Raw genomic sequence first — 17,543 nt, 5'->3', positions numbered from 1 at the left:
TCGTTGAGTGTTATTATATACTGCCTTGCCTTAAAATGTGACGGATGTCGAATATTGACGCTTGATTTGCCGAGTGTGAAGAGGTCAGGGCATTCCACTTAGGATGTAAGATTTTGCGACGTTTTCAGCGGGATTCGTCAACTGGTCAGACTGGTTAGAAAAAACCGCAAATACTGAGCCAGAAAACTTGGTGTTGTACACAATATAACAAGATATAGTTTAACTTCACTCCCTGACTGTTCTCTCTGCCTAAAGTAAACTCGAAAGCCATTTTTCATGAAATTTTACTTGGACAGAAATCGGGAAAAGAGGCGTGGCAATCTGATGACAAAATTTACAAAAAAATCGAACGGCCATCTGGAAAAGCCGAAAATGACCGCTACTTTTACGAAGTTTCTAGTTTTTTTTACCGGCCATGTCATTTTCCAAACTTCCTTATAAGGTTGTGCGGTTTTGATACATCATCCTTCTAACCTTCGTTTTCAATTAGTCCTTGCTGAAGAAAATCGTAAATGTAACGCCTCAGGCGTTCCTCTTCTTTAGTGAGAAAATGAAAGGAGATGACATGATTTCGTTCTCAGACAGCAAGGACTGATTTTGAATTTTCGAACAGAGAAGGCGTTTCATTCGGTAAGTACCGGAATTGGGATTAGCCGATAAAAACTGTCGGGATTTCGAAATTGGCAAAATTTTGACCAGGATGGCTCCATGTGGTCTAAATCGAAGGAAATGAAGGACTGTCAAATTTTAGGGACCTTAAACAAATCATGACGGCGACTGCAATGAGTAAGTGGCAAAACGAAAGAACTGTAGTTCAGCGCGTGCGCTTTCTTTAAAAAATGTGTGTATTTCATTGCCTTCCTCTGCAAAACAAGAACGTGAAATCACCAGAATTTGCATGTAAACCCGACGGAAACCCGACGGAAAATTACGGAAGTTTCCATTCGGAACTGACTCAACACTGCTTACGTACGTTAAGTTGAAGTAGACGGGTGGCGCCGTTTGAGACGGTAAACAGGTCCAGCAAATCGCGAAATTCTAAATAAAATTACAAATTCATTTTTAGGTGACGTGTTCTTCAACGTTGCCGTTCGACTGCTTAAGGTCCTTAAATTTAAGCCAGACACAGCACAATGCAGCACTATGCGTGTCCGACGAAATAGAGTTCGTGACTTTTACATCATATGTTTAAAACCCCTTACCATGTGCTCAGAGAAAATGCCTCTGAAGCGAAAATCCTTCAACACATGGCTACATTCTGATTGAATCAGATTCTTCACTGAGTTTTCCTTCTTTAAGGAGAGTCTTTTTCCTTCGTTTTCACTCCGATTTCATAAAATGAGGACTATTATACCAAGGAAAATTTTTGGTAAAGCACATTTTCATGAGCACGTCTGTCTTATCTTGAACTGCAGGTCAAAAAGATCATAGCCTCCAATATCCGTTTCAGATATTCATAGCGGTACTCGAGTTGTGCTTCGTTCAGTTAACACTTTCGATAACGACGCATCTTGACTGACGGCTGCAGCGGCTCGAGAAAAATAAAACAGTGAATATTTCATCAGGAGATCAAGGCAGCAAGTAAGTATTGGAAATTTCAATTTTGGGACATGCAATTTGCCAAATTCAGAAGGTTTTAGACACGAGTAAATTTAGTTGTCGTTTTCGAGAAAAGCTTCATCCTTTTCAGCGAGAAATTGAGGAGCAACGTTCGCTTTGCAAGTTAATTGGATACAAATGCGCATCGTGAAAGTTTGGTTTGAAACTTTCACATGATACTTTTTTTTAAGGAGACAAACGCAAAATTTGAAGGCATGAACCGAAAGGATTGAAAAGATTGACGCGGATTTTAAATAACAAATTTGGAATATTTGAGATACATTTTCCAAGATCCAAGATGTGTCATACGCGGTTTCTTTATCTCTGTGTGCGGGCTAATTTTAGCTATATACTACTACCATTAAGGGTTGCCCAAGTCTCATGTATAATTTACTTATTTACTACTTAGGAACAATATTAAAAAGATAAAAAATGAAAACAAAACATGGTATGTGATCCCATATCATGTCACTCTCCGCTTTGGTTCAATCCTCAAAACAAAGTACTCCAAGAACATAAATCGCTAGCGTGCACTCACGTGCAGTTTGTTTACCTTTGTTCATGTGGCTCTCACAGACGGGCAGTTACATACAGAGGTTTACTTTTTTTAGAGGAAATACGTCAAGGAAGGGTTAAGTTATAATCACATCATTAGGATTGTACCTCAGTATCTTTTTTTATCGTAATTTAATCCTACTGACACGTAACCTTGTCGCGGTTTAACTCGACCTTAGTCAAACCCTCGCGTTTTCTTTGACTTTCCTTCCTCCGTATTCTACGGTTGTTCTACCAGTTCCGATCACGAACTCCTGCGTTTTTCTTTTTCTTTTTTAAGGTTAATCAAACTGAAAAGTCACCATTCTATTTACACATACAATGAAAATTTGCGTTAATGTGTTATCATCAGTTTCGAATAAGCCTCTAAGTTCCTAATTCTGGTAAGCACTTAACGGTTTTCCATTGGTCAGTAGCTCCTCCGTTTTCTTTATTGTTCTCAGTGGGTGAGGGAAGTTGTCTGAGCCGATAACGTATTAAACTACAGGATTTGTTGAAAACTGTTTATGATAGCGATGCTTCCATTCATTTACGCTTCAAACTCGGAACAATTTAATTAAGAAATTGCATTAACTGAATTCTGTTGAATGCTAAGTAAAGGGTTTCTAGTACTTCGTGAGTATTAGGCTGTGAGATCGAGATTTCTACCGAGTGATACATAATTCGCCCTGATTGATCGCTTAGAAACCGATAGAAAATAATCTAGTTGTTTTAAAATAATTCTACTGGTCGTTCAAAAACTGAAAAGGAAATGCTACTGTTTTTATTTCATTACGGGAACAAACTCATAACTGTCTATCACAGTGATGGCGAACAGCGGCGGAAACAGACTGCAGCACTTGCGATAGCACGCTGTTATGTTTAAAACCTCGTTTCCAGGGTCTTCTCTCTTCTTCCCTCAAGAAAGTTGAGAAAGAGAGGAGACCTTGGGAACGAGGTTGGTAGATATATATATCACTGTCAACAGCAACAATATCATTGATGTGTTTATTATTTCTCATGAGCTCAATATAGCAACAATTGGAAATAAAAATGGTATAGACCCAAACTGCAAGATCCACTGGAAGTCTTTGGATCCTGTGATTTTTCCTGCTATCGAGAACTAAACATAAATGAGTTTCTAACCGGAACTTAAGAAAAGGTTTTTCATGCCTAATTGCCTTGAATTGAAACACTTGGAGATAGTATAGGACGAAAATGGAATATGGTATGTGCCGAATATATTAATAGGATTGTTGATAGAGAAAACCAAGCACTTTCATAGACAAGTAGCTATGTAGCTTAGCGGTATTGAAATTGTCTTTGAGCGCTATACAGTATTGGAATATATATGTATATCAAAGTGCGTAGCTCGCTCCTTTGACCTACAACATTAATTGTCAAGAGAAAGAAATTTCTAAGAGACCTTGGAATACCATGATTATTCAACGAGGAAGACGAATGATAACATCTGAGACTCGCGAAACGGTGAGATATTTAATTTTGAAAATGCGAGACAGAGATTAAGTAAAAAACTGAGGCGTTGGAATTCATCATTATTACTTTTACCTAACTCTAGTAATTTTAAGCAGTGCTAGAAAAGGGGCAAGGTACTCTTAATTATGGTTAAGTTGGGATAAGCTTTTTTGTGTTCTTTTACATGCGGTAGATCACCTTCTACGTAATCATTGATTTTCAAGCGTAGATTCGATCAAACGAACACTGTTGCCGCCCCACTTAGCTACCTTTGCTAAAGATCCTCCACTAAATGAAGAAATCCAAGACATGGTGAGCTTTGAAAAAGACATGAAACTTCGAGATACATCACAAAGGCTCATGACATTTGGAGATCGATCAAAACACTTTGTGAAAGTTGGGCTTTTGCAAGTTACTATCCGCTACACATTTACAACCAACTTTTCCCTTAGTTTGATCTCTGTATAACTAAAATTTCACCAAAGCGAGTTTAACTGGTGCTTGTGACATGCTGAGTTTAGGCTGCAGGTCTCCTTGTGGAGCTGACATCTTCGTTTTGCGAAGAGGCTAAGTCAAATTCAGTGAAGTTAGGTTCAGTATAAGAACCGTGATACAAGCCAAATTGTCCTTCATGATCAACCAAACTGTTTTTATTTCGTTCACTTGAATATACGAAGAAAGAGAACTCTCGTAGTTAAAATGTTGAACACTGGCGCTATTGTTTGCCGTTTATTAACAATCTGAGTGACACTCCAGTTGATATTCTGTAATGCTACCAATTTGAAACTTTGGCTTCAGTGAAAATTCGCATGAAAAGACGTTGGGAAGTTCCAGGTTGTTCTGTAAATGATGCAGTTCGTACCCATTCACTCAAGCGTTAGAAATTAAACTACATGTGATTACGTTCAGTGCATTTCCTAAAAAAAATGTCTAAGCATTTTTTATATTGGGTTAAAACATAATTTATATTATGACATATGAATCGTATATTTTAGAATTACTCATCGACACAGGAATCTCTCTTGAAGCAACTTACGTATCGTGTTGAAGCAACAGGCTTCTTCACATGCATGCGAGTTTCAACTTGAGCCTAATGACATCAGTGGAGGAAAATCGTGACGATGAACGCTAATGAAAACGTAATCTCATCTTTTGCCAAGTTTGTTACATTAGCTGTGGTAACTGGGAGAGCGCCATTTGCAAGGTGTGCTGAACAGAGGTGTCTGTGGCAGCCATTTTTCAAAAATAGGCAGCCTCTCTACGTTTGAACGAGCAAAGTCCAAGCTATAAATGGGCCTTTGTGCCTTTCTTCCCGATTGAGTGCATATTTCACCACTGAAGAGTTGAAAATCATTTCTCAGATTTCCTGCAACTGTTAACTTTTTATTTCCTTTCCCAAGACAGTCTTGGTGTCAGTTTCTCGATTAGGCTTCAAATCTAAAGCTATGATTTTTCTATTCTTTAGATATACGTGTGCGGCTCTATCAAAATCAAGTTTGATAGACTTTTTTTTTATTATAACTATCGGCAAAAGCAAATAAAAATGTCGAGTTTAAGATCATTGAAAAGGTTGCCTTCTGAATACTGTGTGTAAAAGATGACTGTAACCATCAGCTGCGATCTTCAAGAGCTTCAATAAGATAATATTTAAATTACCATATGAATGATTAAGCATGACTTCACGATTTTCCATTGAACAATTAGTTCCGTCTTTGAAAAACCTTAGCCTTTCTCGAAAAATCTACGACTGTTACAAAATTGTCTACAATTTTGTCTTTAAGACAAAATCCAACAAAATTGTTTGATTTCTTCTAGTGATGATTTAACGCAGTGCATTTGGTGTATTTCTGTCTTAAAAGAGAATTTTGACTTTTCACGTGATCAGTTCAGCATCTCGCTACGTGAAGGAATTAACCAGGGTTTACAGCTAATTAGGCGCACGAAGGCGGGACCTAAATAACCCTTTTTCAAAGAACTAACTTCATAAAGCATTGTTCTTGTAGAGACCTTGTTATCAATATTGATCCTATGAACAGTCAAAAAGTCCATAAACCAAAGTGAAAGCGTTTAGGTTCATTTCGCTGGGATAATTTATTCTTTGCTACAATTTTCGACTCAAAGGCTGGTTGTGTTATTTCGCTCATAGCTAGCCGCATTTTCCATGCAGTTGGGCAAACTCTTTGGAAAGGATTGTCTTACTTTGGTTTAATTTTCGCGTGTGTATTTATAGCAGATTCCAGCTGTTATCGCACAGCCAGTAAGTCTGATAATAAGGTTAATGAGATCAAACATGAGATAAGGCATCCTTTGTCTTCTGTTGCTATTGGGAGTATCTCATGAAGAGCCCACGTGCTTTTGAAACCAGCTTAGAACAAAGTCGCTTTCAGTAATTTAGTTTCAAAGAAGACTGCTAAAGCCGTAGATTTGCAAGGGTGCGTTCAGTTGTATCCAGTTAGCTGCCGACTCGGAAAGGCGAGCAAAAGAAGTTGGAACAAAAGATTTCATAAGATACCTGTCAATCTAACTAATTTCGCCACCCAAGTGACACTTATGACCAGACTGGGTTATATCGATAATTTATGAGGCTTTTTGTATAATTGTTGTGTTAACTGTGTTGCCGATTTGTGAGTAAAGTGAGATGATCTCTGAGCAAGCTTTTATCAAGTCAGTTCTATGTTCGTTCGCAACGATATGCTTTGAGTGTGTCCAATATCGCAATTTAGGCACGGCCCTATAAGTAACACTGCCGTGAAAATTCCAGAGAAACAAACAAACAGAAAAACGTTCACGAATCGGCTTTTTTGCAAATGTACTTTATATAAGGAACGGTTTTAGAACCCCAGGATATAGAGTATGGATTTATGACTCTTGGATATAAGGTACGAATTTATGATCAAAGTCAAGATCGCGGCATCAGACCCCTGGATGTGAGGTACGATTATGGTTTCATAGTAACCTCTCTTATTTCTGTAAATGTTAAAACTTTAGGGTACGGTGTCGCACTGCATAATTACCAAAGTGGCTTCAAGAGAGGTTTGTAGAAGACTAAAACAGAGGGAGCAGCCAAACACTAACAGCTGATATTTCCGCTTGTATAGGTATGAAATATGCAAAGTCTATGAACCTCATGGAACGAATGGTTTTTAATTAATACTGATTGGTAACAAAAGGTTTCCCATGCAGGTTAACACCGAGAGCAATGTTACATACTAAGCACACTTCATTCCTGATCCTGTAAAGTATTTCCATCTTCGTTATTTAATTTATTTACTTTACTTTACGCCGTGCTTGGAAAAGTCTTTTCCCGTACAACGAAGCAAAATGCCTTTCTCAGAAAGAGTACCGTTCACAAGTAATTTCAGCTTTTGAACTCTTTGCGTCGGCCAATTTAGGTTATCAACTCAGTTGATAATACTAAATTACCCTGTTAATTTTAATGTTGTTTTAAATGTGTTTAACTGAATGGTTGCTCAAGTACAGTCAGCGAGTGATTGGTTATATAGTGGCTGGAATCTCTTAAAGAAAGAATTTCTTACCACTTGTGACCACAGGCTCGTCGAACATTAAACAAGATAAATATATATATATATATATATAGCACGGAAGTCGCAATGATATCAGACTATTGAAGAGCTGTGATCTAACTGACTCTCCTATATTAAATCTTTCAAGTTTTAGTAACACTGGACAGTCGAATGTTCTAGAGACAGTTTGCAATAGTGCTCTGTTCAAAAGTGAAAGGTCATCTTTTCGTCATTACTGAGAAAGACTATGCAGCATGCACTTGTTTCTTTCCATATTTTTCGATGATTTTCAAACTCAATACAGAGGCTTTGAAATCATAAGGATAAGAAGTCAGAGTAGCTTGGATTGAAGCAAGTTTTAGGCATAAACAGTAGAACAAAGCAATTACTGGGTTGATATCCGCTCACTGGTAAAGCCAGTTCAAGTTTCTGAGTGTCTGACTCAATTATAATCACTAATGGCTTTTCACCACTTAAGAATTGTATGAAATAAAACAAAATACTGTATGTGACCTATATACTCATTAATTAGAATAAACAAAACCCTTCCACAAATATCTTTCATCTATAAACTTGTCCTCTGTACGAATTCAAGTTCACACCATCTGATAAATTTTATGGCAGATTTGAAAATTCGAGTGCTTCGTTAATCTGCGAACTTAAAAAAATTACGAGAAATAATTTCTTTGTTCAATTTGTTACAAATTCACCCACTTAATCTTGTCTAGATAACCTTTTTTTTTTAATATAAAAAAGTAAGTTAAGACCTTTGGAGCTTATCAAACTGTGCTGAAATGCCCGTAGTTTGGTCTTGACACCAAGCTTGGAAACATATAGGGCGGCATCAAGTGTTCGCTTTGGCAGTTCGTTGGCGTGCTAAAACCAGGAGTTCAAGTTGTGTGCAATGAAAACACAACACTACTGTGTCCTCCAAGAGGTTAGGGCTAATTTCTGTGTCGCCTATGAGAATTTTATTTTGCATAACAACCGGCACGATATAAAAACTGAATGAGCTTTTCCACGCACGCAGATACAGAATTGTTCCTCAAGGCTCCCAACACTTGCACTAACATTCTGCTTTTGAAATCATTCACTTACGTACCGCTAAGGCGACAGGCTTGTTCGTGTGCGCACGAACTTAATCCTTGTCTAAGCGTCTCAGACACTCTCTATAACGTTACGAACATAGATCATGATAAGAAAAGTCATCTTATTTTATCTTGTTTTTTACACTCTGTAGATGAAGCAGAATTTAATATGTAGGGTGCTGCCTTTGAAATACTCTTTAATTTGGTTGAAGCGCTTCGTTGGCTGAGGACACATACAATCACGTGCGTTGGATGAAAGCACGATTAATTCTGCTCAATGGCACAAAAGTGCGTCTGTTTCATTCAATTGCCTCGTGAAGGTGTGCTAAAGTCCAAATTGTCAATGGAGCTTTGTGAATATCTGTCTTCTCGATTATGCATACTTAAAAACGAGGATAGAATTTTTATAGGAATTTTTCTAAGTTGTGTTCTACAGATCACTCTGTTTAATGTTTTAGGTATATTAATACGGGAGCTAAATTTAGTTTTTATATTTCCAATCATCAAATCTCTAACCTTGTAACCCTCTTGTACAGTGTATGTGCCTCAAGTCAATATTTTTTCTGGAAATCAATTGTTTCGTTCAACTACTTGCATTTTTGCATCTGTAACAAAAGTAGTTTGCTCTGTTCAAAGAATGTTTTGACTACAAAGATAATTCAATTCGATTGGCCAGTCACAATATTGTCTCAGTTGTGTCAGTGAGAATTGCATTTTTATAAGGATGTGGACAGGCTTGGAGTAGTTAGGTACGTAAAAGTCATTTTTTTCTTCAAACTATAAACTACTGGCACAACTTAGTCAACTCAAACTTGTCCAGATTATCCAAAAATTTCAGACGCTTTTTTCGACGTGTTCTTTTCGTGATAGAACGTTTGATCATGTGTTCCGTACGTGGTGGAATGAGATAGGTTAACTGAGGCCAAACCGGCCGCAAGGGAAGAACTGTTCGACTATTTTCCCAAAGAAATGTTATTATTCTCGCTGAGACTTAATTATTGATATTGCTCCAAATATCACACACATTTCAGCGATCACAAAGACAGTAAATCAGAGGTGGAGATGACGAGGTTCATTTCATCTAGGTAATTTCTTTGAGATAAGTTTAGAATTTGTTGCTGATACGGCGCGAATAACGAAACAGGTAATCTTTCCAGGAAGTTTTCGGCGATGTTTCAATCGGACTGCTTTACTTGGACTGACTTTCGTGGTTGCTTCTTTTTTCTAGTAGATTTGATATGTTACAGCCACTTATCTTCAGAAGGGCCGTAAGATCAACCTTAGATAAGACATTGTCAAATTTTTGCTTTTGTTCAGTTTAGTTACATAACACACCGGTACCCAAATACGGACATCGCGCCTTTAAGTAAAAAAGACTCTTTTGGTGTCTAATCATCTCAGTCTTCTACAGGATGGTGCAGCTAAAGACCAGTTCCTCGTAAGTACTCATGATCAGGAAATTTCACCGGACAGGAATACGAGAAAGTTTTCATAAAATTCATTCCGGTTGACGACCATTCTAGACCTGGTTGCCATAAAAGTCTGTCAATGGCTTTTAACAATATTACTTTTAATTGCAAATTATTTGTATCAACGATTTGATAAAATAAGATGAACTGTTCCTCTGATTACTATTTTGCTCCTAAGCTAAAGAAAGTTTCACTGACATTCGCCGGAAATTGGGCATAATTCTGTCATAATTTGTATTCTGTTAATTAAGAAAGACGCATATACCAATCGTATACACAAAAGAAATTTGTTTCGCTTGAGACTGAAAGCAAACCGCTCGCGTGAGGTTCTAATAAGATATTGCCTTGCTTTCTGCTAATACTGCAAGTTTGTGGTGTAGGAAAAGGTAATAAAATCTCGTTTAAACTTTTCTGCGGTCTATAGTGGTCGGGAAATTTTGTGAGAGCCTTGAGTTAATGGATTCTCAAACCACTTTAAGTGACATAAATAGACACAGGTAATTTATAAGACTTAGCAAATAACCGTTATGACGCCTTAATATCTAAAAACAAGTCTTAACAACTCGTGCCTTAACGAATTAATGGCTCTTCGAGTCTGTAATTCGCGTGCACGAGCCGGAAATTGATAAAGTTCACGAAGTCTAAACAATGATTTTGCGCTTCAGGGCAAAAATGCAGATTAGCACGCGCGTACAGCAGGTTGTAAAATCACGGCACGTGAAGTGCTTTCTGTTGAGGCGGTAGACAATCTATTGGATGAAATTCTCGGTGTATCATAAATCCCTGTCTTTAGGAATATAGGAACTGATACCAATTTCTCACTTCCTTTCTGTCACACAAACCATAAGAAAGTGTTGAATTCACTTCCGGTTCACTTAGTTATCGGTCACGAACCAATAAGAATAGAATCTTCGCGAGAAGTTTCACCTAAGCGTGTGAACAAAAGGCTTTGTAAACCAATCACACTTACCTACCACAAAGCTCTTTGACAGGCGACAAAAATCACGATTTTTTTGTGTGTTTTGTCCATACAAATATTTATTAGTGCGCCAAGAGGTGTCTCTCTCCATCAGACAGTACAAGTCATCAAATAGATAAGTACACCGCAATAATTTGACGCCTATCACTAATAAGATTGTTGCTGAGGGGCCTGAGAATGACTTCAGTGCGTCAGTTAAAGTAAGGTAAAATATATTTAAAAAGATATTGTCACAACTAGCGACGGCAAGTCTGGAAAATTGACTTAATTTCGCCCATCACGCGATAGGGAAGTTTCGGTGACAGCGAAAAAAATTCGCTTTTTTTGTTTTCATAGATGTTAGTGGCAATTTAACAGAAATTTGACGGTCGAAGACATGGATGGTACCTGTATAAAACTCGAAGAGGAAAGTATTTTGGATAACCGTACCACAATGGATGCTGTTACCACGCGGCGTGACATGACAGTGATAAATTCCTCGAAAGAGAACGACCACGTAGTGGGATCATCGAAAAACAGCGAGATTCAAGGTGCAATCGGAAGCGCTGACTGTAGCGATCATTCGTTCGCTGACAAAAAGAGCACATCCAGCGAAGACCTACTTCTCTCCTTGTCGGCTGTCGAGCCCTCAAAGGGCGGGTGTGCCGACTTGACTGAAGAGGATGAGTGTAGAATTTGTCAAAGTAGAGGAGAAGAAGTTTTAATCAGCCCGTGCAAATGCGCTGGGTCTGCGAAATGGGTTCACGAGAGTTGTCTGGTAAAGTGGTTCCAAATTTCCCAAACGACCTCGTGTGAGCTGTGTTCACGATTTGTGGTTATCAGGAAGCGGACAAAACCGTTTCAGCAGGTAAGCGATGCATTTTTTTTTTTATTAAGAAACAAATAATATCTATTTGAATCCCGACACATGATTCCCACGTTTTGTTAACTTTTGATAGACTTTGTTATATGCAAGAGGCCAACTAAAACATTAACATCGTTTGAATATTATTTATGCCGGTTTCTTTGTTTATATTCCCACGCCCGACTGGTTTTCTATCATCACAAACCTCGCGGATCATCCAATTTCTGTATTGTCATACATTAGTGAGTATAAATACTGTTTGTCCTGTAGTGATTATCAAAATACTAATTTGACTTTGCCACCGGAAATTTTCTAATGGCAAGTCGCGGAGAATGCAAAAGAAACTTCAAAACCACTGGGTCGAACCCGTTGAATAATTACCCGAAATGGTTTTTTTTCTTTTTTCGGAAAACTGGCTGGCATCCATTTCTCATAGCTAAGTGGGCATAGCGTACCAGTATTGTAATTTTTTGTTGATACAACGTAAATTTGATTGGGTAACTCTTTGAGTATAAAGCAACGATGTGAAAGTCGAATATTGCTATCGTAAACTGCGTCATATTTGCAGTTTAAGTAAATTTAAATTTTATAGAAAGCTTGCAGTTTAGTCTATGAAAGATTATTCAGAAAGAAGCTTTCGACAGGGAAGGCTATAAACGACGTCTAAAATCTTGCCCACGGATTTATTGATGAGCATTTTAAACAGTTTTTACTGTTGGAAAGAGGTGCGATTGTTGTTTCAAATAGAAAGATTGCAATTAAACGAGAAGCTAAATAATTGAAAACTAGAAAAAAAAAGTGAGAAATTTGGCAGTTGTGACTGTAGTTTTTGCAACCTTCAAGAAAAGAAAAAAAAAAAGAACAAATAGAATTACAATGATTTAAAAAGTTCAAATATTAATCAGTTTCTTTGCATCTAAAAAAAATCTTTTTCTTTTCACCTGTCCGAAAATAAATTTTAACTTTTATTTTGTGCCAGAAACGCTCAAAATTATTTCTTCCACCCTTGAAATATTTGTTTGTTTGGAATTTGTCCAAATTGTAGTGATTAGTCGGACTGAATATAATATCAGATAAGTCCAATAATAGATGTTTGTTTAAGTGCAGTTAAAATACTTATTTGACCCTTAAGCGTTGAATCCTGCGGTTCACTGATGAAACAACCCTTCAAGAAATCTTCTGTAATTTCGGAAAACCATTTGTTCGAATTCGAACCTATAACTTTTTTACCATACCGTGACGAAGCCAACCCAGATCTCGACTTCGAATTGAATTAAATTAAACCTTCACTTCAAAGAGAAAAAAGGAATTCAATAGAGAAACTTGCTGCACCGTGGTTTTTTTTCTTTTATTTTTCTAGCCGCGTAGTGCCAGAAAAAAAAACACTCTAGTGCAGTCTTTGGCGCGGATTCAACTTTAGACGTTTCGAATTGGCAGCCCCTAAGAAGCGCGAGGAAAAAATCCCTGAACTCACTATAATCCCTTCATTTACATTCACTAAATTCTCCATATAATTTTTTTTTTTTTTTTGGTGAAATAGGTTTTAAATGTCAATTTTCACTAGAAATGCTTTTAATCATAATTTTTCCTCTTCAGATGTTTGTTTGCATTGAATTTTTTTCGCGAAATTGTAGAGGGTCCCCAAATTGTATTTTCATGTTAATATGGCCTTACTAATCTAGGGGTATTCTGAAGCTCAAATGGTAACTAAAGAAACCGATGGTGAGAGGTTCGATTCCACGAGGGAGATACAGAGTACTCTTTGTCTCTTTGAAGCGCGAAATCCCAAGGTCTAAAGTTCGATTTCTCGCGGGGCGCCAAGTTTTTTTCCTTGTTCCGCCCTTTGACGTACAATAGTAGAGCTTCGCGCCGCGAGACCATAGGTGTGATGCTTTAGTCCTCGAGAGGTTGACCTCTTTCTCCCGTGCTTGAGAAAAATGAATAACGAACATCCCTCGAAGACCGAGTACAAATTTCGCCATCTTTCATTACCTATCTAATATATAGATTTAGGCAAGCCTAAAAGCGGAGCTCGCATTTTTTTTCTCCACATGGCTCTTCGACAAAACTAAACCCCTGCTATGGATAAAGTGCGTGGTATATTAATCATTCGCAACTTCTCCGTGTCCGTGTAGAGGACTGATTATAAGATGGTGCCCGTGGTACAGTTGGCCGCGTATGCTAAAAGTAGCACCTTGTACGGTCGTACGGTCGTACATCCAAATTTTTTCGGCTTGATGGGTTACTACTATTTTGTATAATTATGGGGCTACGCTTTGCGAGCTCCGCTATTAAATTACAATTTTAAAACTTTTATTTTTCCTGGACCTGCTTGTGAGATTTGAACGAGTGTAACTATTATGTTGCGCATCGAACTTGAAAAGACTCGATATTAAATGTAATGTTAAGGTTTCCAAGAAGTGTTGGTGGAGTAACACGTGTTTGTCTCTTACTGATCACGCGCTGTAGACTACTACCGTGAGTTGTAAATTGCTTGGAGATTCTAGTTCAAGGTCAAAGCGGGCGACTATTTGCGGGGAAAAAAAGAGATAGGCGTAATTTTTGTATTAAAGTATTCAGAAGTACTCTGACGGTTCTAACTGCTAGAGCCGATAGTCAATGTTCACTATCTATTTGATACAGAAGAAGTGCAATGCTCAAGTAAAGTGGCTCTGGGCATTTGAGCTTCTAGCTTCGCCAGGCAACATTTACATATAAATAGCGTCTGTTTAGTCACGCGTAAGGACAGGGGTTTGTAAGTGTGTCGCCTGAAACCAAGGAAACCCTCTTGGGAGGCTTGAATGCAATTTGTAACCGAACATTCTACTGTGGCTCCGACCAAATGTATCTGTTTTGTTCACGGAAAAAAAATATATGCGTAATAATATTTATCTCATACATACTGAGAATTACTCCTTGAAGTACTCTTGTTTGTGTCTCTGATTGGACGAAAGATGTACATCCACAGTCGTTTGTTAGCATTGAAATATGAAATTAAATTAGTATGCATGAAATAAAAACATCGCACCATGAAAATTGCTTCAACGATTTTTATTCACTCGTTGCAATGCAGCGAGAAAAAAAAACACTCGTTTACTGTGCTCACTTGTAATTTTTTTTGATGCATCGCAAATCGATCGTGAATAAAAATCGTTTGTGCGAACTTTCCATGGAATAATCTCTATCACTTCCAGTAGCGTTTTCGTTTTCAAATTTCTACAATAACTCGTTTTCATTTAAAAACGCGTAAGGTTTGATGCGTTTCCGACTATCGACCAATTACAACCCAACCCCCCCCCCCCCACCACCACCCTTCGAGCTCCTCAATTTCACCAGAATTTGATGGGCTTCTTCAATGGTGTAAAATTGTAGGAAAGGACGCATCAAAGATTTGCGGTCAAATATGCTTTGTTAAGACTTGCGTTTGGTAGAATAAGCCAGATCTTATTTAAAACAATGGTTCAGGAGCAAGGGTTTCGGGCGAGAGATTACAAAATAATCTCTTGTTTCGGATGAATATGCAAATTTTTCTATTTTTATCTTTCTGACAGTGGCGCATACCCCGCGATGGACTGGGACCTTGCAGTCGCTTGGATCTCTGGTACTTGTTTGTCACAATATTTAGTATTTGCACCATTTTAGGATTTGGTATTTTTCAAATGTTAGTCAAGTCCAAGGAGCCGGAAACAACTGCAGTGTTTGCCGCTATTTATGCTCTTTGTGGAATAATGATCCTCTTGAGAATTCACTACTTCTACGTGTGGTTCACTCGACGAAGCAAATTTTGGCGAAAGTGGAAAACTGAGAATCGAGTCTGGACTGTGGCCTCTCCTGGAACAGTTCTGAAGTACAACGAAGAGGGTACAATTGTATGAGAGTTCTAGTTCTTTTAGATCGTGTGATTTTCTTATAACGTCCGCAAAACTCTTGGTTGCGGAACACATGGACACAAAGATGTCACAAACCAATCTTACCTCAATGTATTTTGGAACCTCAATTTCTTTAGATACTGATCAAGCTGACAGTTTTTTGTCTTAGGTTTACATATTTTCCGAGAAAATCGTTGTTAATTCATGTTAAAATTTTGATGATTCCAATGATATTTGGAAGAAAAAAAAAAGAAAATTGTTCGCTTCAATTTAAAGAGAGAAATCGCTCAAAGCTGTTAAGGGAGAAGGTTCCTTTTAGGGCGCTTACAATAAGGTAGAAATGACTAAGCGGATCAGTCGATGAAATTGCTGCTTCATTCACTCAGCCTAAATTTTGTTGGTTCAAATAGGAAAAAGATCCTACCTGGTCTTTTGCAGTTTTCTTTCCTCAAACACTGCTTGAGGGTGCTGCTTGTTTGGTCTCGTTATTCGAGTTCTTGAGAAAAATATAAACGAGGCCGATTAGAGTGTTACCTGCTTATTTTTGCGAGATTATAAAATGAATTATATCCCTTCTTTGTCTTTCTGTCGGTTGAGGAAGACAAGTTCCGATTTACGTGATCCATTATTTTCTATTTTGTGACCATCGTTGGGCCCGTCCCGATTGTGCTTGGCAACTTTTGAGAAATTTAAACTTTTGGTGTTTGGAGCAACCTCTTGCGGTTTTAGCAACTTCGAGCAATTTTTGCTTTTCTGAGCAATTCTTGAGCAAAATATAGGATTAAAGTACTTATCAAGCGTGAAAAGGTAACCGATTTCAAGAAAAACCAACAACAGCGATCTTTATCGAATCTTATGACATAACTGGTTGAAATGACGTTGGCAGGACTTCAAATGAGCTTTTTGTTTTCTTCCGTTTGACCGAAGTATCGTTACATTTCGCCCATATTTGCGAGCAACTCTTTAAAGCCAAGTTTCAAGCTATTTATCTTGTCCAATTTTCAGCAATTATTGTGAATAACGAAAAAGAAAGCTTGTAATCAACGTTCATTTAAGGATATCAAGAAATTTAGGTAGCAAATTTTGAAATTTAGGTAACAACTTTTTAGGTTTTTGGCAATTTTTTAGCAACTTTTTGGTATTACGGCGAGGAACTTTCCAGTATTTTACGAGCACTATCGGGACAGGTCAACCATCGTTGTAGCAACAATCGTCCCATCTTACCAACTTTACTTGTAAATACGATGCAAACTATTCGGGATATTATATCGTAGGCGAATTAAGAATTTATTCGACGAAATTTTAAAAAAATAATTTTTTGCTACCAAGCAGCTTAAGTTTGATAGAGATTCACGTCATGACAAATTTTATTATGAAACGAATTAAAAATTCAGTTTCAGTTCAGTTTTGAGGTAACTCGTCTGTAATTCCTCCATGCAATACAAAACGTCACAGGCTTTCATCGGGTACTCACTGGAGCTTGAGCCACGGCCAGTTACATTTTCCTATTTGCGCATGCGTACGCTTTTCCTAACTGCAAAGAAATATGAAATTTATCCCTGTCTCGTAACAGTTCTGACTAAAACCTACTCTCCCACTGGCAGCCCCGTCCCATGCTCCCTCCCCCTGGAGGTGAGGGGTTGATGACCTTAACTGATCTCGCTTCCCTTAACAAGGGACCTGGTGCTCACGCTAACCTCAAGAGACAGTTTATAATCTCTTGCTACTCCTTTTTGGTTAGCACAGTTTGGTTTAAAATGCTGTATAAAAGAAAATCTTCTAGATGATCTACTGGCGTTGAAGCGCCCTACAATTATTTCCATCAGGCTTCTTTCGGTTGTTGTCTGTGTCTGCAAAACGACGGTCGCTGTATAAGTTCTCTAATTTTCCCTGTTTTCTCGTCACTATTAATTTTAAATCATTAAAACGCAAAAGGCTTTTTTAAAATGTAAAGAAATAAATGGGAATTTAAGAATGGATATTCCGTTAGTGGCTCTTCTTGTCCACTGTTTCTAGATCGAATTGGAAAGTGGAATGTTGCTTTTAGTGGAAGGATCAAACCTGGAAACCCTGAGAAAAACCCTCGGAGAAAAACCCCCGAAGAAAAACCCTAGGGGTAAGGACGACAACCACATACGTGTGATGACAGGTCCGGGAATCG

General features: G+C 37.9%; 1 protein-coding gene across 11 annotated transcripts; it reads left to right on the top strand.

The window, feature by feature from the left end:
* The first annotated feature begins 495 nt into the window (after nucleotides 1-495).
* Nucleotides 496-16,786, top strand: LOC113680531 (E3 ubiquitin-protein ligase MARCHF2). 11 transcript variants are annotated; one of them, XM_089179994.1, is made up of 5 exons: nucleotides 496-630; nucleotides 1,416-1,581; nucleotides 6,598-6,707; nucleotides 11,006-11,516; nucleotides 15,065-16,786. In XM_089179994.1, the coding sequence occupies exons 4-5, from the start codon at nucleotides 11,046-11,048 to the stop codon at nucleotides 15,386-15,388; spliced, it is 795 nt and encodes a 264-aa protein (XP_089036120.1). In that variant the 5' UTR covers nucleotides 496-630; nucleotides 1,416-1,581; nucleotides 6,598-6,707; nucleotides 11,006-11,045; the 3' UTR covers nucleotides 15,389-16,786. The 11 variants fall into 11 exon arrangements, with proteins under 11 accessions (XP_089036120.1, XP_027053363.2, XP_089036121.1 ...); XM_027197562.2 differs by lacking the exon at nucleotides 6,598-6,707 and having other exon boundaries at nucleotides 499-630; XM_089179995.1 differs by lacking the exon at nucleotides 6,598-6,707 and having other exon boundaries at nucleotides 553-630; nucleotides 1,451-1,581.
* The last annotated feature ends 757 nt before the right edge of the window (nucleotides 16,787-17,543 follow it).

The sequence above is a fragment of the Pocillopora damicornis genome, chromosome 8, assembly GCF_964200805.1.
Source record: "Pocillopora damicornis chromosome 8, jaPocDami1.2, whole genome shotgun sequence".
NCBI lineage: Eukaryota > Metazoa > Cnidaria > Anthozoa > Scleractinia > Pocilloporidae > Pocillopora > Pocillopora damicornis.
The sequence above is the reverse complement of the archived record's forward strand: the minus strand, read 5'-3'. Positions and strand labels throughout refer to the sequence as shown.

Coding starts and splice junctions, on each gene's coding strand:
- LOC113680531 (XM_089179994.1), top strand. CDS start 11,046: ATGGATGGTACCTGTATAAAACTCGAAGAGGAAAGTATTTTGGATAAC. Junction 11,517..15,064: donor GGACAAAACCGTTTCAGCAG/GTAAGCGATGCA, acceptor TCTTTCTGACAG/TGGCGCATACCCCGCGATGG.